The 15154-nt window shown below is 40.4% G+C and overlaps 1 protein-coding gene across 2 annotated transcripts; it reads right to left on the reverse strand.

Annotated features, from left to right (window-relative positions):
- Window positions 1–3228: 3228 nt before the first annotated feature.
- atp1b2a (ATPase Na+/K+ transporting subunit beta 2a) lies at window positions 3229–12550 on the reverse strand. 2 transcript variants are annotated; one of them, XM_062065417.1, is made up of 9 exons: window positions 12262–12550; window positions 10707–10835; window positions 10528–10632; window positions 10354–10433; window positions 10159–10284; window positions 10007–10066; window positions 9907–9933; window positions 4141–4236; window positions 3229–4065 (listed from the first exon to the last, which is right to left on the reverse strand). In XM_062065417.1, exons 1-9 carry the CDS (start codon window positions 12365–12367, stop codon window positions 3904–3906), a joined length of 891 nt encoding a protein of 296 aa, XP_061921401.1. In that variant the 5' UTR covers window positions 12368–12550; the 3' UTR covers window positions 3229–3903. The 2 variants fall into 2 exon arrangements, with proteins under 2 accessions (XP_061921401.1, XP_061921402.1); XM_062065418.1 differs by lacking the exon at window positions 9907–9933 and having other exon boundaries at window positions 12262–12548.
- Window positions 12551–15154: the final 2604 nt, after the last annotated feature.

Below are 15154 nucleotides of genomic sequence, written 5' to 3' on the forward strand. Positions count from 1 at the left end.
AAAATGCCCATAAAAAGTGATAGATGTCTCCTGCATGTTTTAAAACATAGCAAATAACATGAATGTGATAACATGAATGTGCAGTAAATGATCGGGTGTCTCTGTGGTGATGCCCCGTATAGTACAATTGAATTCTTGCACGCAGTGTTACTAGATCACACGTAACATGGCCAGCAATAGTACACAACATTTTATAGATTGCACACACTGTTTAGCAGAGGTGGGACCAAGTCATTGCTTTGCAAGTCACAAGTAAGTCTCAAGTCTTTGCCCTCAAGTCTCGAGTCAAGTCCCGAGTCAAGACAGGCAAGTCCAGAGTCAAGTCCAAAGTCAAGACTAGAAAGTCTCAAGTCAAGTCCCAAGTCCTGCATTTTGAGTTTCGAGTCCTTTCAAGTCCTTTTAACCACAGACTAATATTTTTACACAGATTGTGTATGCTTTTAAAACGCTGTATTTATTTATTAAAACAAGTGCATTTGAAATTGCAGGGAAAAAAATGGTGCTGACATTGCAACTCATAATAACACTATTAACCAGTCATTTTAATAGTTTAAACAATTTTAAACATTTAACTCATTCCTTTACAGAATAAACACATTTGCAAAAACAAACATTAACATACTATTTGTTGTATTTTATGAAAATAACATTACCACAAAGTTGAGAAGAAGCAAAGATCTTCAATATTTGTATGTGAGAATCACAAAAAAATCTTCTGGGGGAGGATGACACCCCTACAGGGATTTGGTTTACAAACTTTCAGCCCCACCTAAAACAAAATTCACCAGCCGCCACTGATTATGATGCATTCTCATTTTAGGCAAAGTATAAGACAATACTTTCTTAACAGTATAATTGTAACCAGGAATAAGTCTTCAAGTAACAATATTCAAATACTAACATTGTTGGGTAAGACAGCATTTGGTTTTATTCTGAATCCAGTGAAACAGATTGGTGGTTTTAGCTGATATAAAGACTTTCAGGTGTTTATATATGTTTAAGTATTTGGCAGACACTTTTATCCAAAGCGACATACATAAAAAATAGATATAAAACAATCACTGTAAACATTATCATTTAAGGGAAGAATGTAATACAAAATATCAATACAAAGTGTCAAGACAGAATAAACTCTCTGCTGCTGCAGCAACAGAGTTACAGTCTATAGGTCCCTAAAATATATAGATATCTAATGTATTCATACATTGTTTATGTAGGATATACACGCATGTATATATAATCTAATCATATTGTTTCTTCAACTTAAAAATAGCTGACCGTTTTTTCCCCCTTCTCTGGGATTATATTCACAGTTTTGATCTCGGACGTCTGGTCATTTATAGCGTTTAAGAATATTATATTACTGTTAAGCAAACTATGAATAATAAAAACGCCAAAACATGTGTCCGTTATCATAGCTACACGCATGACAAAAAAAAGGCGTGAAAATCAGTGGTATTCAGTGAGGTAAGATGAATTAAATTTGCTGACAGTTCATTGCTCCTGACAAATGAATTGCACTGAGTGGAGCGGATCACCACTCCAAGATGGCGGCTCCGCGTCTCGTCTGCGCCAGTAGGCAGTAGCGCTCAATGCTGCGTACCCTTATAAGATGTCTATGGTTATAACGTTAGCAGTGAGTTTACAGCCTCGCTGATTTAACTACACAGCAAATAAAAGTCATGTTACTTAGCCAATAAACGTTATCTTACATTCAAAACTTACCCTTCTTTGTGCAACTTCAAATGTCGAACGAAGTTGGAAGTTGTTGCGTCTCCGTCTGTAATATTCGAACTGCGTGATTTGCATACGGCAATTCGTTTTTTGTTGACCAAGTCGTAGTTTTTATACCCGAACGAAACCAACTTTGGCATAATTGTTTCTCACTGCCGCATTGTTTGACAACTCATGTTCGGTGGTTGTCCTGCAATTGGATTGGATGAGAGCTGTGGGATGAAAACAACGTAAATTTAATTTGATTGGCTGTTGTACTGACAGCACACACGCTGACAAGCAGCACACACGCTTATAGACACAGACGTATAAAATGAAAGATACGGAGCGCTCCCAAATAACTTTTTAAGGTTTGGGTTTTGGGGAAAGTAGCAAGTCATGTCAAGTCAAAAGCCTCAAGTCCAAGTGAAGTCACAAGTCATTGATGTTAAAGTCTAAGTCGAGTTGCAAGTCTCTTTACATTTTGTCAAGTCGAGTCTAAAGTCATCAAATTCATGACTCGAGTCTGACTCGAGTCCAAGTCATGTGACTCGAGTCCACACCTCTGCTGTTTAGCACATGGTATTAGGATCTTAGTAAATCAGGCCCTAAGTGTTTGTTTTATTATGTTTGTTGGCTCTCATTAAGGCTGCATGAGTAGAAGTCAGTGTTGTTGTTAAAATAAAAGCGAACTTTGTGACGCGTCTGTGAAATTAATGCACTGTTGTATCCCTAAAATTAACAAAATATGTAAATATTAAATGTTATTACGAACTTTCCTGTTACTATATTACATTATAATTACAGCATGTATATAAAAACTTGATGGAGGTGTTTGGATGTTTTTAGAGCGTTGTATAGGCGGATTAGAGCGACTACCATTTACTCCATTGTTAGCCGACTTTTTATAATGCTTATTTAAGATTTAGAATACACTAGAAAATCATATGTGTTCTTGTCTTACATAATAAGGATTGTGAATGATAGGCAACATTCCAAAAAGTGCAGTTCCCCTTTAATGTAGGGCAGCTGTAGTATAAACTTTGGGTGGTGCTCTAGTACATTTGTCAAGCACTGTAAGTCAACTAATGCAAGCTATGCAATTTTATTTATCTCAACGTTTTTGTCTTTTCAGAGTGGCCCTGAGCCTTTTTTGTAATGTTCTGATGTGGGCCATGTTTAATTTTATCTGTATACGGCGTGGGGGCAATAAAAAACAAGATATCAGGGTCATGCTTTGGACACCCTTGGCCTACGGCGTCAAAGATTGGGGTTTTCTCAGGTACACTTTCTGTTGTTACAAATATAATCCATTATTGGAGACAGCAGATTTGTGATTGTCTGAAATAAATACTATTCAAATAAAGCGTAAGTGATAAAGTCATTTGTGTTTTTAATCACGTGGTCCTGTGGGAATAATAGCAGGGAGAAATCAAGTCACATGACATCATACATCTGATTGGCTGTACATTAACAAAGGTGAGTTGTGTGTGTGTGTGTGTGTGCGTGTGTGTGTGTGTGTGTGTGTGTGTGTGTGTGTGTGTGTGTGTGTGTGTGTGTGTGTGTGTGTGTGTGTGTGTGTGTGTGTGTGTGTGTGTGTGTGTGTGTGTGTCACATGAGCAAGAACACTCAAATCAACAGGCTGAGCCAATTCTTCATGAATTAAGTAATTACAATACTGCTCAATTATTTTATGAAAAGACTGTTGCAACAACAACACAATACATGTAACAAGAGGAAACACAATAAAAAGTACTGTTGTGACACCTGAGTGGTTGTAGCTGCTTCCATCATTATATTGAAACATATCCAGATGTCTTCTTTTTTTTATGATCCAACACAAGACCATGGATTTGTGTACTAAATAATGCAACAGTTGGCTGAGCTTGCAGGATATGTAAACAACGACTGTGCAGTCTACAATGATTGACTCAGTGTGATACATCGAATCAATCAATAAATACATGAATGAATAAATATACAAATCAACAAATTAAGTGCTTGATTGCATTGGCTGCTGGGTGTGTGGCATTAAACTGTGAGGGATTTTGATTGGTCAGCTTGTAAAGAAAAAATGTTTAGTTGTTTTTTTTTTCAAACAAGCACAATCAAAGATGAAGAACAGCGACAAAGATGAGTTGCAGAGACGAACAGAGTTGCCGTGATCGGCGTCATGGTCACGTTGCTTCTCTACTTGTTGATTCGTAGTTTGAAGGACACGCGGCCAGCAAATTTGTCCCTCTCGCTGCCAGCGGCGAGGGTGTTGGAGTTGACTTTACACTCGACGTTGATGTCAGTGTTGAGAGAGGCGTTCAGGAACTTGACAGCGACCAGCGGCTGAGTGTAGTTCACCTGAGACACATATAAAGCATGAACAAACAACAAAACTGCACAAGGAGCTACGATGATTATGTAGATGTGGGTTACCTGAGCTTTTTTGCCATAATAAGGGTAGTACATGAGGTTGAAGGATCCATTTGAAGGAAAATAAGCCAGAGGTCCGATCTTATCGCTGTCCTCCATCTGCTCACACAAACATGCTCACACTCAGTGAAAAATGCAGTGGTACACGTTTATGTCGACACCCCTCGGACTGGCTCACTTGTGGCGAGATAAGCACTCAACATAAATAAAACCAAAATCCTCCATTGCTTGCACATTTACTTTTGACTTTGGCACACAGTATGTGCAGTAAAGGATGGCTGTTATTGTTTTTCTCCATTTGTGCATATTTTATTTAAGTTCTAACAGAGCTGCTGCATTATTTTGTTGTGTCTTTTTCAGTGGCTAAAAATGTACATATTTTAATGCATGCATTGTGTTTGTTGCTGTGGTAGAATCCAGAATAATACTGTCATGCTTTTATTATGAAGCATTTTTTGCAATAAAACAGGAAGTCACTGTGTGCAGGTCTGAGTACTGTGTAACTACAGTAGATAGTAGTTTTGTTGTTGTTTTACGGTGCTCAGCAATAATCATGGGCGTAATTCCCCTGCAATTTTTTAAAAGCAGTTTTTGTCCCCGCACTTTTTAACGTCCAAAAATAATGTTACGCCATTGAATGGAGATGAGTCAAACATTAGCGCCAGGTGGAAAACGGCCACTAAGGCTAAATTGTCCCTTTCGACCGCCCCCAAGCTCATTGATTGGCTATTTCCCCCTGCCTTCTTGCCAACATAACAATGATAGACAGCACGCAGCAGCTGACCAATTAGTGGTCAGATGCGAAATAAGAGCAAGTTGGCCTCCACACAGCAATATGAATCACGAACAAGCAAGACAAATAAAAAATTTAAACAAGAGGAATCAATGCTCCACTCAAATGTAGTTATGGTAGTGACTACTACTGTAAAACTTACGCTAAGGGAATAAGAACGCAGATTGCACCTGGAGAGGCGTAATGGCCGAATCACTTCCAGCAAATAAGGTTTGATTCCCAGCCAGAATGTACGCAGAACGATGCTGGTCAGTATGTTCATGCTAAAAATAAGCAGCAAGCCGCACTGCATCTATCAACTGCTATGTCAAACATATCAAGTTGGCTGCAACGCCCTCATGGACACCTTAATGTTTCCAAGTCAGTGTGTATGTTTTTCTGCAAAAAACAAGTATTGATACTAATCAAGATGTATCTGTCCTTGGAACAAAACTTAGGGTATAGTCCAAGATCTTACGTATTTAGGAGTTGTGCTGGATTTACAGATATCTTTTAAGCAGCAAAAACTGAACAAAAATAACATTAACATAGCAAATTTCAGAATAAATAATTTAACAACAAACTTCACTAAATTGTACTTTATTTCAGGGATTATATCATATTTAAATGACTGTACCACATGCTGGACATTGCCAAATAAATCCACACTTAAATTGGGAGAAGTTATTCTTAAAAAACAATAAAAGTACTAGGTAAAAGGCCCCTTATGTACAGTACTATGTTTGGATCCAGAAGTTAAATACCGTTTCGAAAACGTGTTGGCAACTCAAATGTTCCTATTGAGCGTGTCAAATACATACCAATACCTATAAATGTAACGGGCCTACAACACAAGAATAATTTTATACACAAGGCCTTGAAAAATGGTTGCTTTGGAGTCAAGATTGTAACCATTCTTTATAGAATATCAGTATAAAATGCAAGTGTATATTTTGAAATGCATGCCCTGGCAAAAATTATGGAATAAATTGACGGTTGTTCATTTGGTTATTTAATTTTGTTGAAAAAAGCAACTAACAAACATGACACAAAACTATAGTCATTTCAAATTGCAACGCTCTGGCTTTAAAAAAGACTAAAATAAATCAAGAAATTAAATACAGTTTTTTTTTAGGTGAAGCAGAGTGAAAAAATTAAAGGCCTACTAAAACCCACTACTACCAACCACGCAGTCTGATAGTTTGTATATCAATGATGAAATCTTAACATTGCAACACATGCCAATACGGCCGGGTTAACTTATAAAGTGCAATTTTAAATTTCCCGGCAAACTTCCGGCTGAAAACGTTTCGATATGATGACGTTTGCGCGTGACGTCAACAGTGGAAGCGGAAGTATTCGGAGCCCATTGAATCCAATACAAAAAGCTCTGTTTTCATTTCAAAATTACACAGTATTCTGGACATCTGTGTTGGTGAATCTTTTGCAATTTGTTTAATGAACAATGGAGACTGCAAAGAAGAAAGCTGTAGGTGCGATCGGTGTATTAGCGGCGGACTACAGCAACACAACCAGGAGCACTTTGAGGATAGCAGACGCGCTAGCCGAACGACCTCACCTTGACTTCCTCCGTCTCCGGGCCGCCAACCGCATCGGTGATCGGGTGAAGTCCTTCGTCTTACCGTCGATCGCTGGAACGCAGGTGAGCACGGATCGTGATGAGCAGATGAGAGCTGGCGTAGGTGCAGAGCTAATGTTTTTAGCATAGCTCTGTCGAGGTTCTGTAGCTAAGTTAGCTTCAATGGCGTCGTTAGCAACAGCATTATTAAGCTTCGCCAAGCTGGAAAGCTTTAACCGTTTATTTACATGTCCAGAGTTTGGTAGCATTGTTGATCTTCTGTCTATCATTCCACTCAGGGACTTATTTGTTTTGTTTCTATATGCAGTAAAGCCCGATGCTATCACGTTAGCTCAGTAGCTAAAGAGCTTCACCGATGTATTGTCGTGGAGATAAAAGTCACCGTGAATGTCCATTTCGCGTTCTCGACTCTCATTTTCAAGAGGATATAGTATCCGAGGTGGTTTAAAATACAAATCCGTGATCCACAATAGAAAAAGGAGAGAGTGTGGAATCCAATGAACCCTTGTACCTAAGTTACGGTCAGAGCGAAAAAAGATACGTTCTGCACTGCACGCTAGTCCTTCACTTTCACGTTCCTCATCCACGAATCTTTCATCCTCGCTCAAATTAATGGGGTAATCGTGGCTTTCTCGGTCCGAATCTCTCTCGCTTCTGGTGTAAACAATAGGAAAATATGAGCAGTCCTTCCTCCGGTGTCGTCACGCTACTTCCGGTACAGGCAAGGCTTTTTTATCAGCGACCAAAATTTCATTTCAGTAGGCCTTTAAAGGCCTACTGAAATAAGATTTTCTTATTTAAACGGGGATAGCAGATCCATTCTATGTGTCATACTTGATCATTTCGCGATATTGCCATATTTTTGCTGAAAGGATTTAGTATAGAACAACGACGATAAAGTTCGCAACTTTTGGTCTCTGATTAAAAAAAAGCCTTGCCCCTACCGGAAGTAGCGTGACGTCACAGGTTGAAGAGCTCCTCACATCTGCACATTGTTTTAAATCATGGACGCCAGCAGTGTGAGCGATTCGGACCGAGAAAGCGACGATTACCCCATTAATTTGAGCGAGGATGAAAGATTTGTGGATGAGGAAAGTGAAAGTGAAGGATTAGAGGGCAGTGGAAGCGATTCAGATAGGGAAGATGCTGTGAGAGGCGGGTGGGACCTGATATTCAGCTGGGAATGACTAAAACAGTAAATAAACACAAGACATATATATACTCTATTAGCCACAACACAACCAGGCTTATATTTAATATGCCACAAATGAATCGCGCATAACAAACACCTCCCCCCTCCCGTCCATATAACCCGCCAATACAACTCAAACATCCGCACAACCCACTCAATCCCACAGCCCAAAGTACCGTTCACTTCCGCAAAGTTCATACAGCACATATATTTCCCCAAAGTTACGTACATGACATGCACATAGCGGCACAAACGGACGGGCAAGCGATCAAATGTTTGGAAGAAAGCTGCGTATTCACGGTAGCGTGTCTGCTATCCAACTCAAAGTCCTCCTGGTTGTGTTGCTGCAGCCAGCCGCTAATACACTGATCCCACCTACAGCTTTCTTCTTTGCTGTCTTCATTGTCCATTAAACAAATTGCAAAAGATTCACCAACACAGATGTCCAGAATACTGTGGAATTTTGCGATGAAAACAGAGCTGTTTGTATTGGGACACAATGGTGTCCCAATACTTCCGCTCAATCCGTGACGTCACGCGCAAACGTCATCATACCGAGACGTGTTCAGCCGGATATTTCCCGGGAAATTTAAAATTGCACTTTATAAATTAACCTGGCCGTATTGGCATGTGTTGCAATGTTAAGATTTCATCATTGATATATAAACTATCAGACTGCGTGGTCGGTAGTAGTGGGTTTCAGTAGGCCTTTAAGTTATCACTCAATTTTTAGGATTAAAAAATATGGAATCATGAAAAACACAAAAACACTTTGCTGCACCACCTCTGGCTTTTAGACCAGCTTGCAGTCTCTAAGGCGTGGACTTAAACGAGTGACAAACAGTACTCTTCATCAATCTTGCTCCAACTTTCTCTGATTGCTGTTGTCAGATCAGCTTTGCAGGTTAAAGTCTTGTCACGGACCATTTTCTTCAATTTCCACCACAAATTTTTAATTGGATTGAGATTCGGATTATTTGCAGGTCATGACATTGACCTTATGTGTCTTTCTTCAAGAAAAGTTCTTACAGTTTTTGCTCTATGGCAAGATGCATTATCATCTTCAAAAATGATGTCATCATCCTCAAACAGCCTTTCGATTGATGTAATAAGAAGTGTCCAAAATGTCAATGTAAACTTGTGCATTTATTAAAGATGTAATGACAGCTATCTCCCCAGTGCCATTACCTGACATGCTGCTCCACATTATCAATGACTGGGAAATTGTGCATGTTTTCTTCAGTCTTCATAAACCTCATCGGAACGGCACCAAACAAAAGTTCCAACATCACCACTTTGATTAATGCAGATTAGTGATTCATTACTGAATATGACTTTTATCCACTCATCCATAGTTCATTATTGCGTTTTCTTAGCCCATTGAAACCTTGTTGACTTCTATTTAAGTGTTAATGATGGCTTTCGTTTAGCTTTTGTGTATTTAAATCCAATTTTCTTTAGGTGGTTTCTTTCAGATTGGTCACAAAATGTGACTCCAGTTTCTGCCCATTTGTTCGTCATTTATTTTGCTGTGCATTTTCTGTTTCCAAGAAATGCTTTAAGTTTTTTGTCTTGACGCGTTGATGTTTTCCTTGGTCTACCAGTATGCTTGCCTTTACAACCTTCCCATGTTGTTTGTACTTGGTCCAGATTTTAGACACAGCTGACTGTGAGTAATCAACATCTTTTGCCACATTGTGTGATGATTTACCTTCTTGAAGAAGTTTGATAATCCTCTCAACAGGTAAGAAAATTTGTTTTTGCCTAATAGGACCCCTTTAATTTTACACATCAACTTGCAAAAGGACTGGAAATGGAAATTAGCCATAGGCTATAATCTCACATAATTATGTCAAATGTTCAATAATATTCATGTTTTTAAATAAACTAAATCTAAAATGTATTATTTTATAAAACAAACCTACCTTAAAAATGATGAATTGTAAATATATTTGCAAGGGAGCAAACTTACAACATCAGCAGGGGATCCATTAATTTTCCCCCAATTGTTGATGTTATGGACCTCAGGAAAAGTAGCTGTTGCAAATACGTACAAACACAATTTTATGTAAGCGCAAAATTTCTCAATTTTGTAAAGGTCGTTTTCCCTTTTACAACCTTGCCTGATAGAACCAACTTCAACTACTTTTGTAGAATGCTACACTTCTAGTCTACTAAAGTTCTACTCAGTTCTATCGGTCTTACCAACTCATCTTTCCCCACTTTGTATAACTGAGGGACAAAAGAGTGACAAATAAACATAGGACATGATGGAAAAAAAGACTACAAGACAAGACAGGCCTACTTTGGCTCCACAGGTGACAAAGGGAGATTGTCCATCCTTTCCTGGAAACATTCCGATCACCTAAACAAAAGAAAGCAAACAAGCAGTAATTGACTTTACTGTCAAATAAAAACATGCCCCAAAAAATACAGGCTTACAAAACTGTAACATACCCGGTTAAGCTTAATGAGCACACAGGGCTGACCTTGGCTGTAACCATACAAACGATCAGTATTCCCAGAACATTCCTCCAACATTGTTCTATTAAACTGACAGGAACGCTTTGGATTGTTCTTCACCTGTTGAGGGAGAGACACGTGAGACAAGACAAGCAGGAGGGACAATCACATGAGAGACAACGGACGCACCTCTCCGCTATCCTCTTGGATGAAGTATTTATCTGGAAGGCAGTTGTCGTTCATCTGAACCTGCTGGCTGTCATTGTACGCTGAAGCGGGAAATTGACCAGGTAGTCATTTCATGTAGAAACATATTTTCTATTATCAGGGATCAGGGATCATTAAATATATGACTCTGCTTACGAGACAAAAACCCATCCAGATTTTGCACAAAGCCATTCCAGCTTTGCACGTCTGACGGGGAGAAAGTGATCTCCAGTTGATCCCCCTTGGGACGAATCATCATCCCTGAAAGACCACAATTCAGTTTCAGCCAATCACAGTCTGGATAGACCTTCTCAGCCAATCACTGCTTTTGCTACCTGGGGTGGTCAGGCGGTCCTGCCAGGTGGGTTTGTAGTCATCCAGCGTCAGCAGCATGATGTACATGGTGAGAGCAAACATCCCAGCCAAGAACAGGTAGAAGACCAGGTAGAAGAGCAGGATCAGACCTAAAGGGGGTTTATTGACACTCACAGTATTTTGGTTTATTATTTTAGTCCAGGACAGTGAATTAACCCCCTCCCCCATCATGGCTCTCAATGTATAATCCTCTTGTGTAGTTTAGCCCCACCCTCTGCCCATGACCTAATTCATGATGAATGGAGGGGGAGGGCCTAATCTGCTGCTCATCTTCTTACTGGTTTTTACCTATTGACACTTTTAACCCAGCCAGCAACAAACTGAAGGGCCTTGTTGACAAGGAACATTTATGGGGTGTGTTTTCAAGCCCCTGGATTGTCCTTAATGGACTATGAAAAGTCTCCAGAATCCAGGACCAATAGAACTTTCACAGGGGTGTTCAGAGAGCATCAGATGAAACCATGCACTGCAGTCCACATGGTCCCAGACACCACCAAGTCTCGTGCAGACTTAAAGTCATTAAAAGTGTTGCTGTGTGCAGCAGATTAACGTGTATGGACTAACAGGATAGCTGTGATCCTCACACTGATCTGACACAGCACAAGTGGGGCGTCTCCTCAATCCCAAAAAAAGGGAAAAGTGCTGAGCAGACGTCGCACATTTCTCTTTGGAGGACACTTTCATACACTGCTATAGACAAGACAGGCGTTAAGTAGGTCACCGATATCGGAAACGGCTCACGTTGACCGTTCTTATGTTGCGACATCGGAAGTATATGCGACAATGGCGGACTGATAGTTTAAGATGACATCGTCAGCGGTCCCCAGAAGTATGGAAAATGTTTGAACAGATTACATTCCACTCAACCGCATCGCTGCAAATAATCCTGATTAAAGCGTGTGCACACACACACACACACGTTTTCATTCACTTGATGCTTTCCAGCGTGCGTGTTTGTGTGTCCTTCATCTTGTATCAAGGCCAAAGTGCCACTGGTTTGGTGCATGCCGGGATGTATGACATCATCACAGGGTGTTATGCAAAGAGTGGATGTATTTCCGTTTTGTGAAGCGAGGATGCAGACATGGTGGCCAACAAGGGTCGGATGAGAACCACCAGGGGGCAGCAGATCGTGGACAAGCGTCTCAAGAAGATAATTGACAACACCGCACACAAATCAAGTCAGAATCCAAAACCACACGTGGCTGGACGCAAGTTCTCACACCTCTACGCTGCCAAGATAATATGCAAATGAGCATCATGGCTTTTTTGAGGTTGAGGTCAGGTGACATAGGCAGCATCTAGCTCGCATCGTGTTCTTCTTGCACATTGTTGTGTTGCTGCCGCAAGACACACACGCACGGTTGTCATGTCCACAATAATGGCACGCAACCTCTTTTGCTTCACACACACACACACACACACCAATAGAAGAGCGTGCATGAGATTTATTTGTCCAATTCCATCGAGCATCACCTCTGTACACGATTGTGCGCGCGTGCGTGAGCGACTCACCCCAGCTGGACGCAGTTCGACCCATCACCTCGTGAGTTCGCGGGTTCCAGAAGAATTCCCGCCAGTTGCTCGCGCCTTTGCGGTCCTCCTGCTTGTTGGCAGACATGATGAAGATGATATGAGGATGATCGGGACACACGCGCGCGAGGATATAGCAGCGCGTGGCAGACGGCGAAGATGGCGATGACGATGATGATGAAGAAGAAGATGATGATCGGTGAGAGGAAGACAGAGGACAGGATGATGTCACGACAGTACCCCCTCCCCCGCACAGCGTCTCTGCGTGACGTCACACATGCACTTCTCGCTTTGCCAATCAAAAAAGATGCTTTAGATTAGACTCCACCCTCTAGCTCATAACGGCTACGTCACGCACGTGCTTCAATGTCGTCCCATTGGACCACCAGTTTGTCAGATGTAGCACAGGAAAAAAACGTTTCATAAAATGTTTAACATACCAGCTTTTTTCGACCATTATATTAGTTTGAGTGATAAAATGACAGTAATCCCCTTCTATGAACGTTTATCCTCATAAGAGCCCAAAATGGTCGTACTTGTGTCAATATATTTTAACAGTTAAAATGTTTTCAACAACCTCCATTACAACCATAGATAAAAAGTAATAATTTCTTTTTTTTAATTTTTTTATTCGTTTTTGCCATTAAAACCCTCCAAATGTTTGCTGAAAATTATGTTGATTTTGCACGCATGAGCAATGAGACAAAATTATAACCCCATTCACACTACTCTTCTATACCAATCTCAATTTACCAAGATCATATTCTATAATTTAAATCATCGATCTCAAACTCTCGGCCCACAGGCCAATAACGGCCCGCGAGACGATATTTTGCGACCCCCACCTTAATATGAAAGTTTAGTGCGGCCACAAGTTTTTATGAATGGCACTTTGCAGAGTTGTGAGCAGAGCTGAAAGTAAGGCTGAAACGACGCGTCGACGTAGTCGACGTCATCGGTTACGTAAATACGTCGACGCCGTTTTTGTGCGTCGACGCGTCGCATAATGACGTCACACTACCGTCATGGCGAAGCGCAAAGCAGACGATCAAAGACGATGCGAGCGGTGCGAGCGAGGGGGGAAAAGCATGCCAAAAGTGTGGGAGTATTTCAATAAACGGCCTAATAATGTTGTTGTATGCACACTGTGTCGAGCGGAAATGGCCTATCATAGCAGCACAACGGCTATGAACGAACATTTGAAAAGAAAACCATCAACTAGTCAATCGTCCGCGCGAGCATACGTTGTCATCATTACACAAAAACATGAATGTGTCATTTGTATCTGCTAGGGGTGTAACGGTACGTGTTTTGTATTGAACCGTTTCGGTACGGGGCTTTCGGTTCGGTACGGGGGTGTACCGAACGAGTTTCTAAGCTAAAGCTAAAGTCTTAACAAGCTGCTTTGCTCCGTCTGGCTCTGTCTCAGCACGCAGCATTGTCCCACCCACACAACCATCTGATTGGTACACACGCAGCATTGTCCCACCCACACAACCATCTGATTGGTACACACGCAGCATTGTCCCACCCACACAACCATCTGATTGGTACACACGAAGCATTATCAGCCAATCAGCAGTGCGTATTCAGAGCGCATGTAGTCAGCGCTTCAGGGTGGAGCAGATAGGTGTTTAGCAGGTGAGCATCAGGCAGCGGACTCTCCCCAAATGATAATAAACACCTCCCAGTCAACTACTAGTAACATCACTATGAGCCCGTTGACCTTCTAGAAACTTAAACTGCAGCTCAGCTCGCTCGCAATCCTGGCTTGAGGTGAAGGCTAATTAGCTCTCAGTTCCAGCCACATCGACCCCTTCTGAGCGCCTATTTTCAGCTGCTGGGAATATTATAAACAAGAAAACTAAAGCATGTACACATGCTAACCTTTCTTCATTACAACTGTTAGTCACTCACTGGAATGAGTAGAATTGGTTATTGTGTACTGTGTTGGACTGGATGTTTATTTTGCACATTTTAAAAGCAATATTTAATGTTTACAGTGCTCCAGAATATTTAGATTGGCACTTTTTTGTATTGGATGTTTATCTTTATTTTTGCACATTTTAGCAAATAAGCAATACTTTCACTTTTGTTGAAATGTTTACACTGTTACAGAATATTTCGTTTTGCACTTTTTTGTATTGGATGTTTATCTTTATTTTTGCACATTTTAAAGCAAAATAAGCAATACTTTTACTTTTGAAATGCTTATACTATTGCAGAATATTAAGATTTGCACTGGATGTTAACTTTTATATTTGCACATTAAAAAGCAAATAAGCTACTTTTAATTTTGTTAAATGTTAAAGGTTTTAAATGTTTACATTGTTACAGAATATTTAGTCATGTTGTTGTCAATGTTGACTGAGTGGCCATACTTCTTTTTTTTTTGTAAATAAAAGCCATGCCTTTTGAAAAAACGGGCCTACATTTATTTTTTCATCTTCATTTTGAATTAAAAAAAAAATCGGTAAAAGGAAAAATAATCTTTAGATTAATCGAAAAAATAATCTATAGATTAACCGATTAATCGAAAAAATAATCTATAGATTAATCGATAGAAAAATAATCGTTAGCTGCAGCCTTAGCTGAAAGCACCAATCACAGTGGGGTATGTGTCTCCCGGGGGCGGGACATCGATCAGGCTTGATGCAAGAAGCTTTCTCAATGAATTAACGTTACAGCGGCGTTGCCACGGTGAGTTTTCTGGCGTGCCTGGCTGGCTGCCTCGTTTCTATTGGGTACACGCAGACATTTGTCCCAGCGCGCTGCGTTCATAACACTTCCAAAACAACGTTTTTAAGTTGCTGCCCAGCGGGACATTATACATATATTTGTCTCTCTGACAAAATAATTCAAAGTGATGCGTATC

The sequence above is a fragment of the Entelurus aequoreus genome, linkage group LG12 (genome assembly GCF_033978785.1).
Source record: "Entelurus aequoreus isolate RoL-2023_Sb linkage group LG12, RoL_Eaeq_v1.1, whole genome shotgun sequence".
In the NCBI taxonomy this organism is placed as follows: Eukaryota; Metazoa; Chordata; class Actinopteri; order Syngnathiformes; family Syngnathidae; genus Entelurus; species Entelurus aequoreus.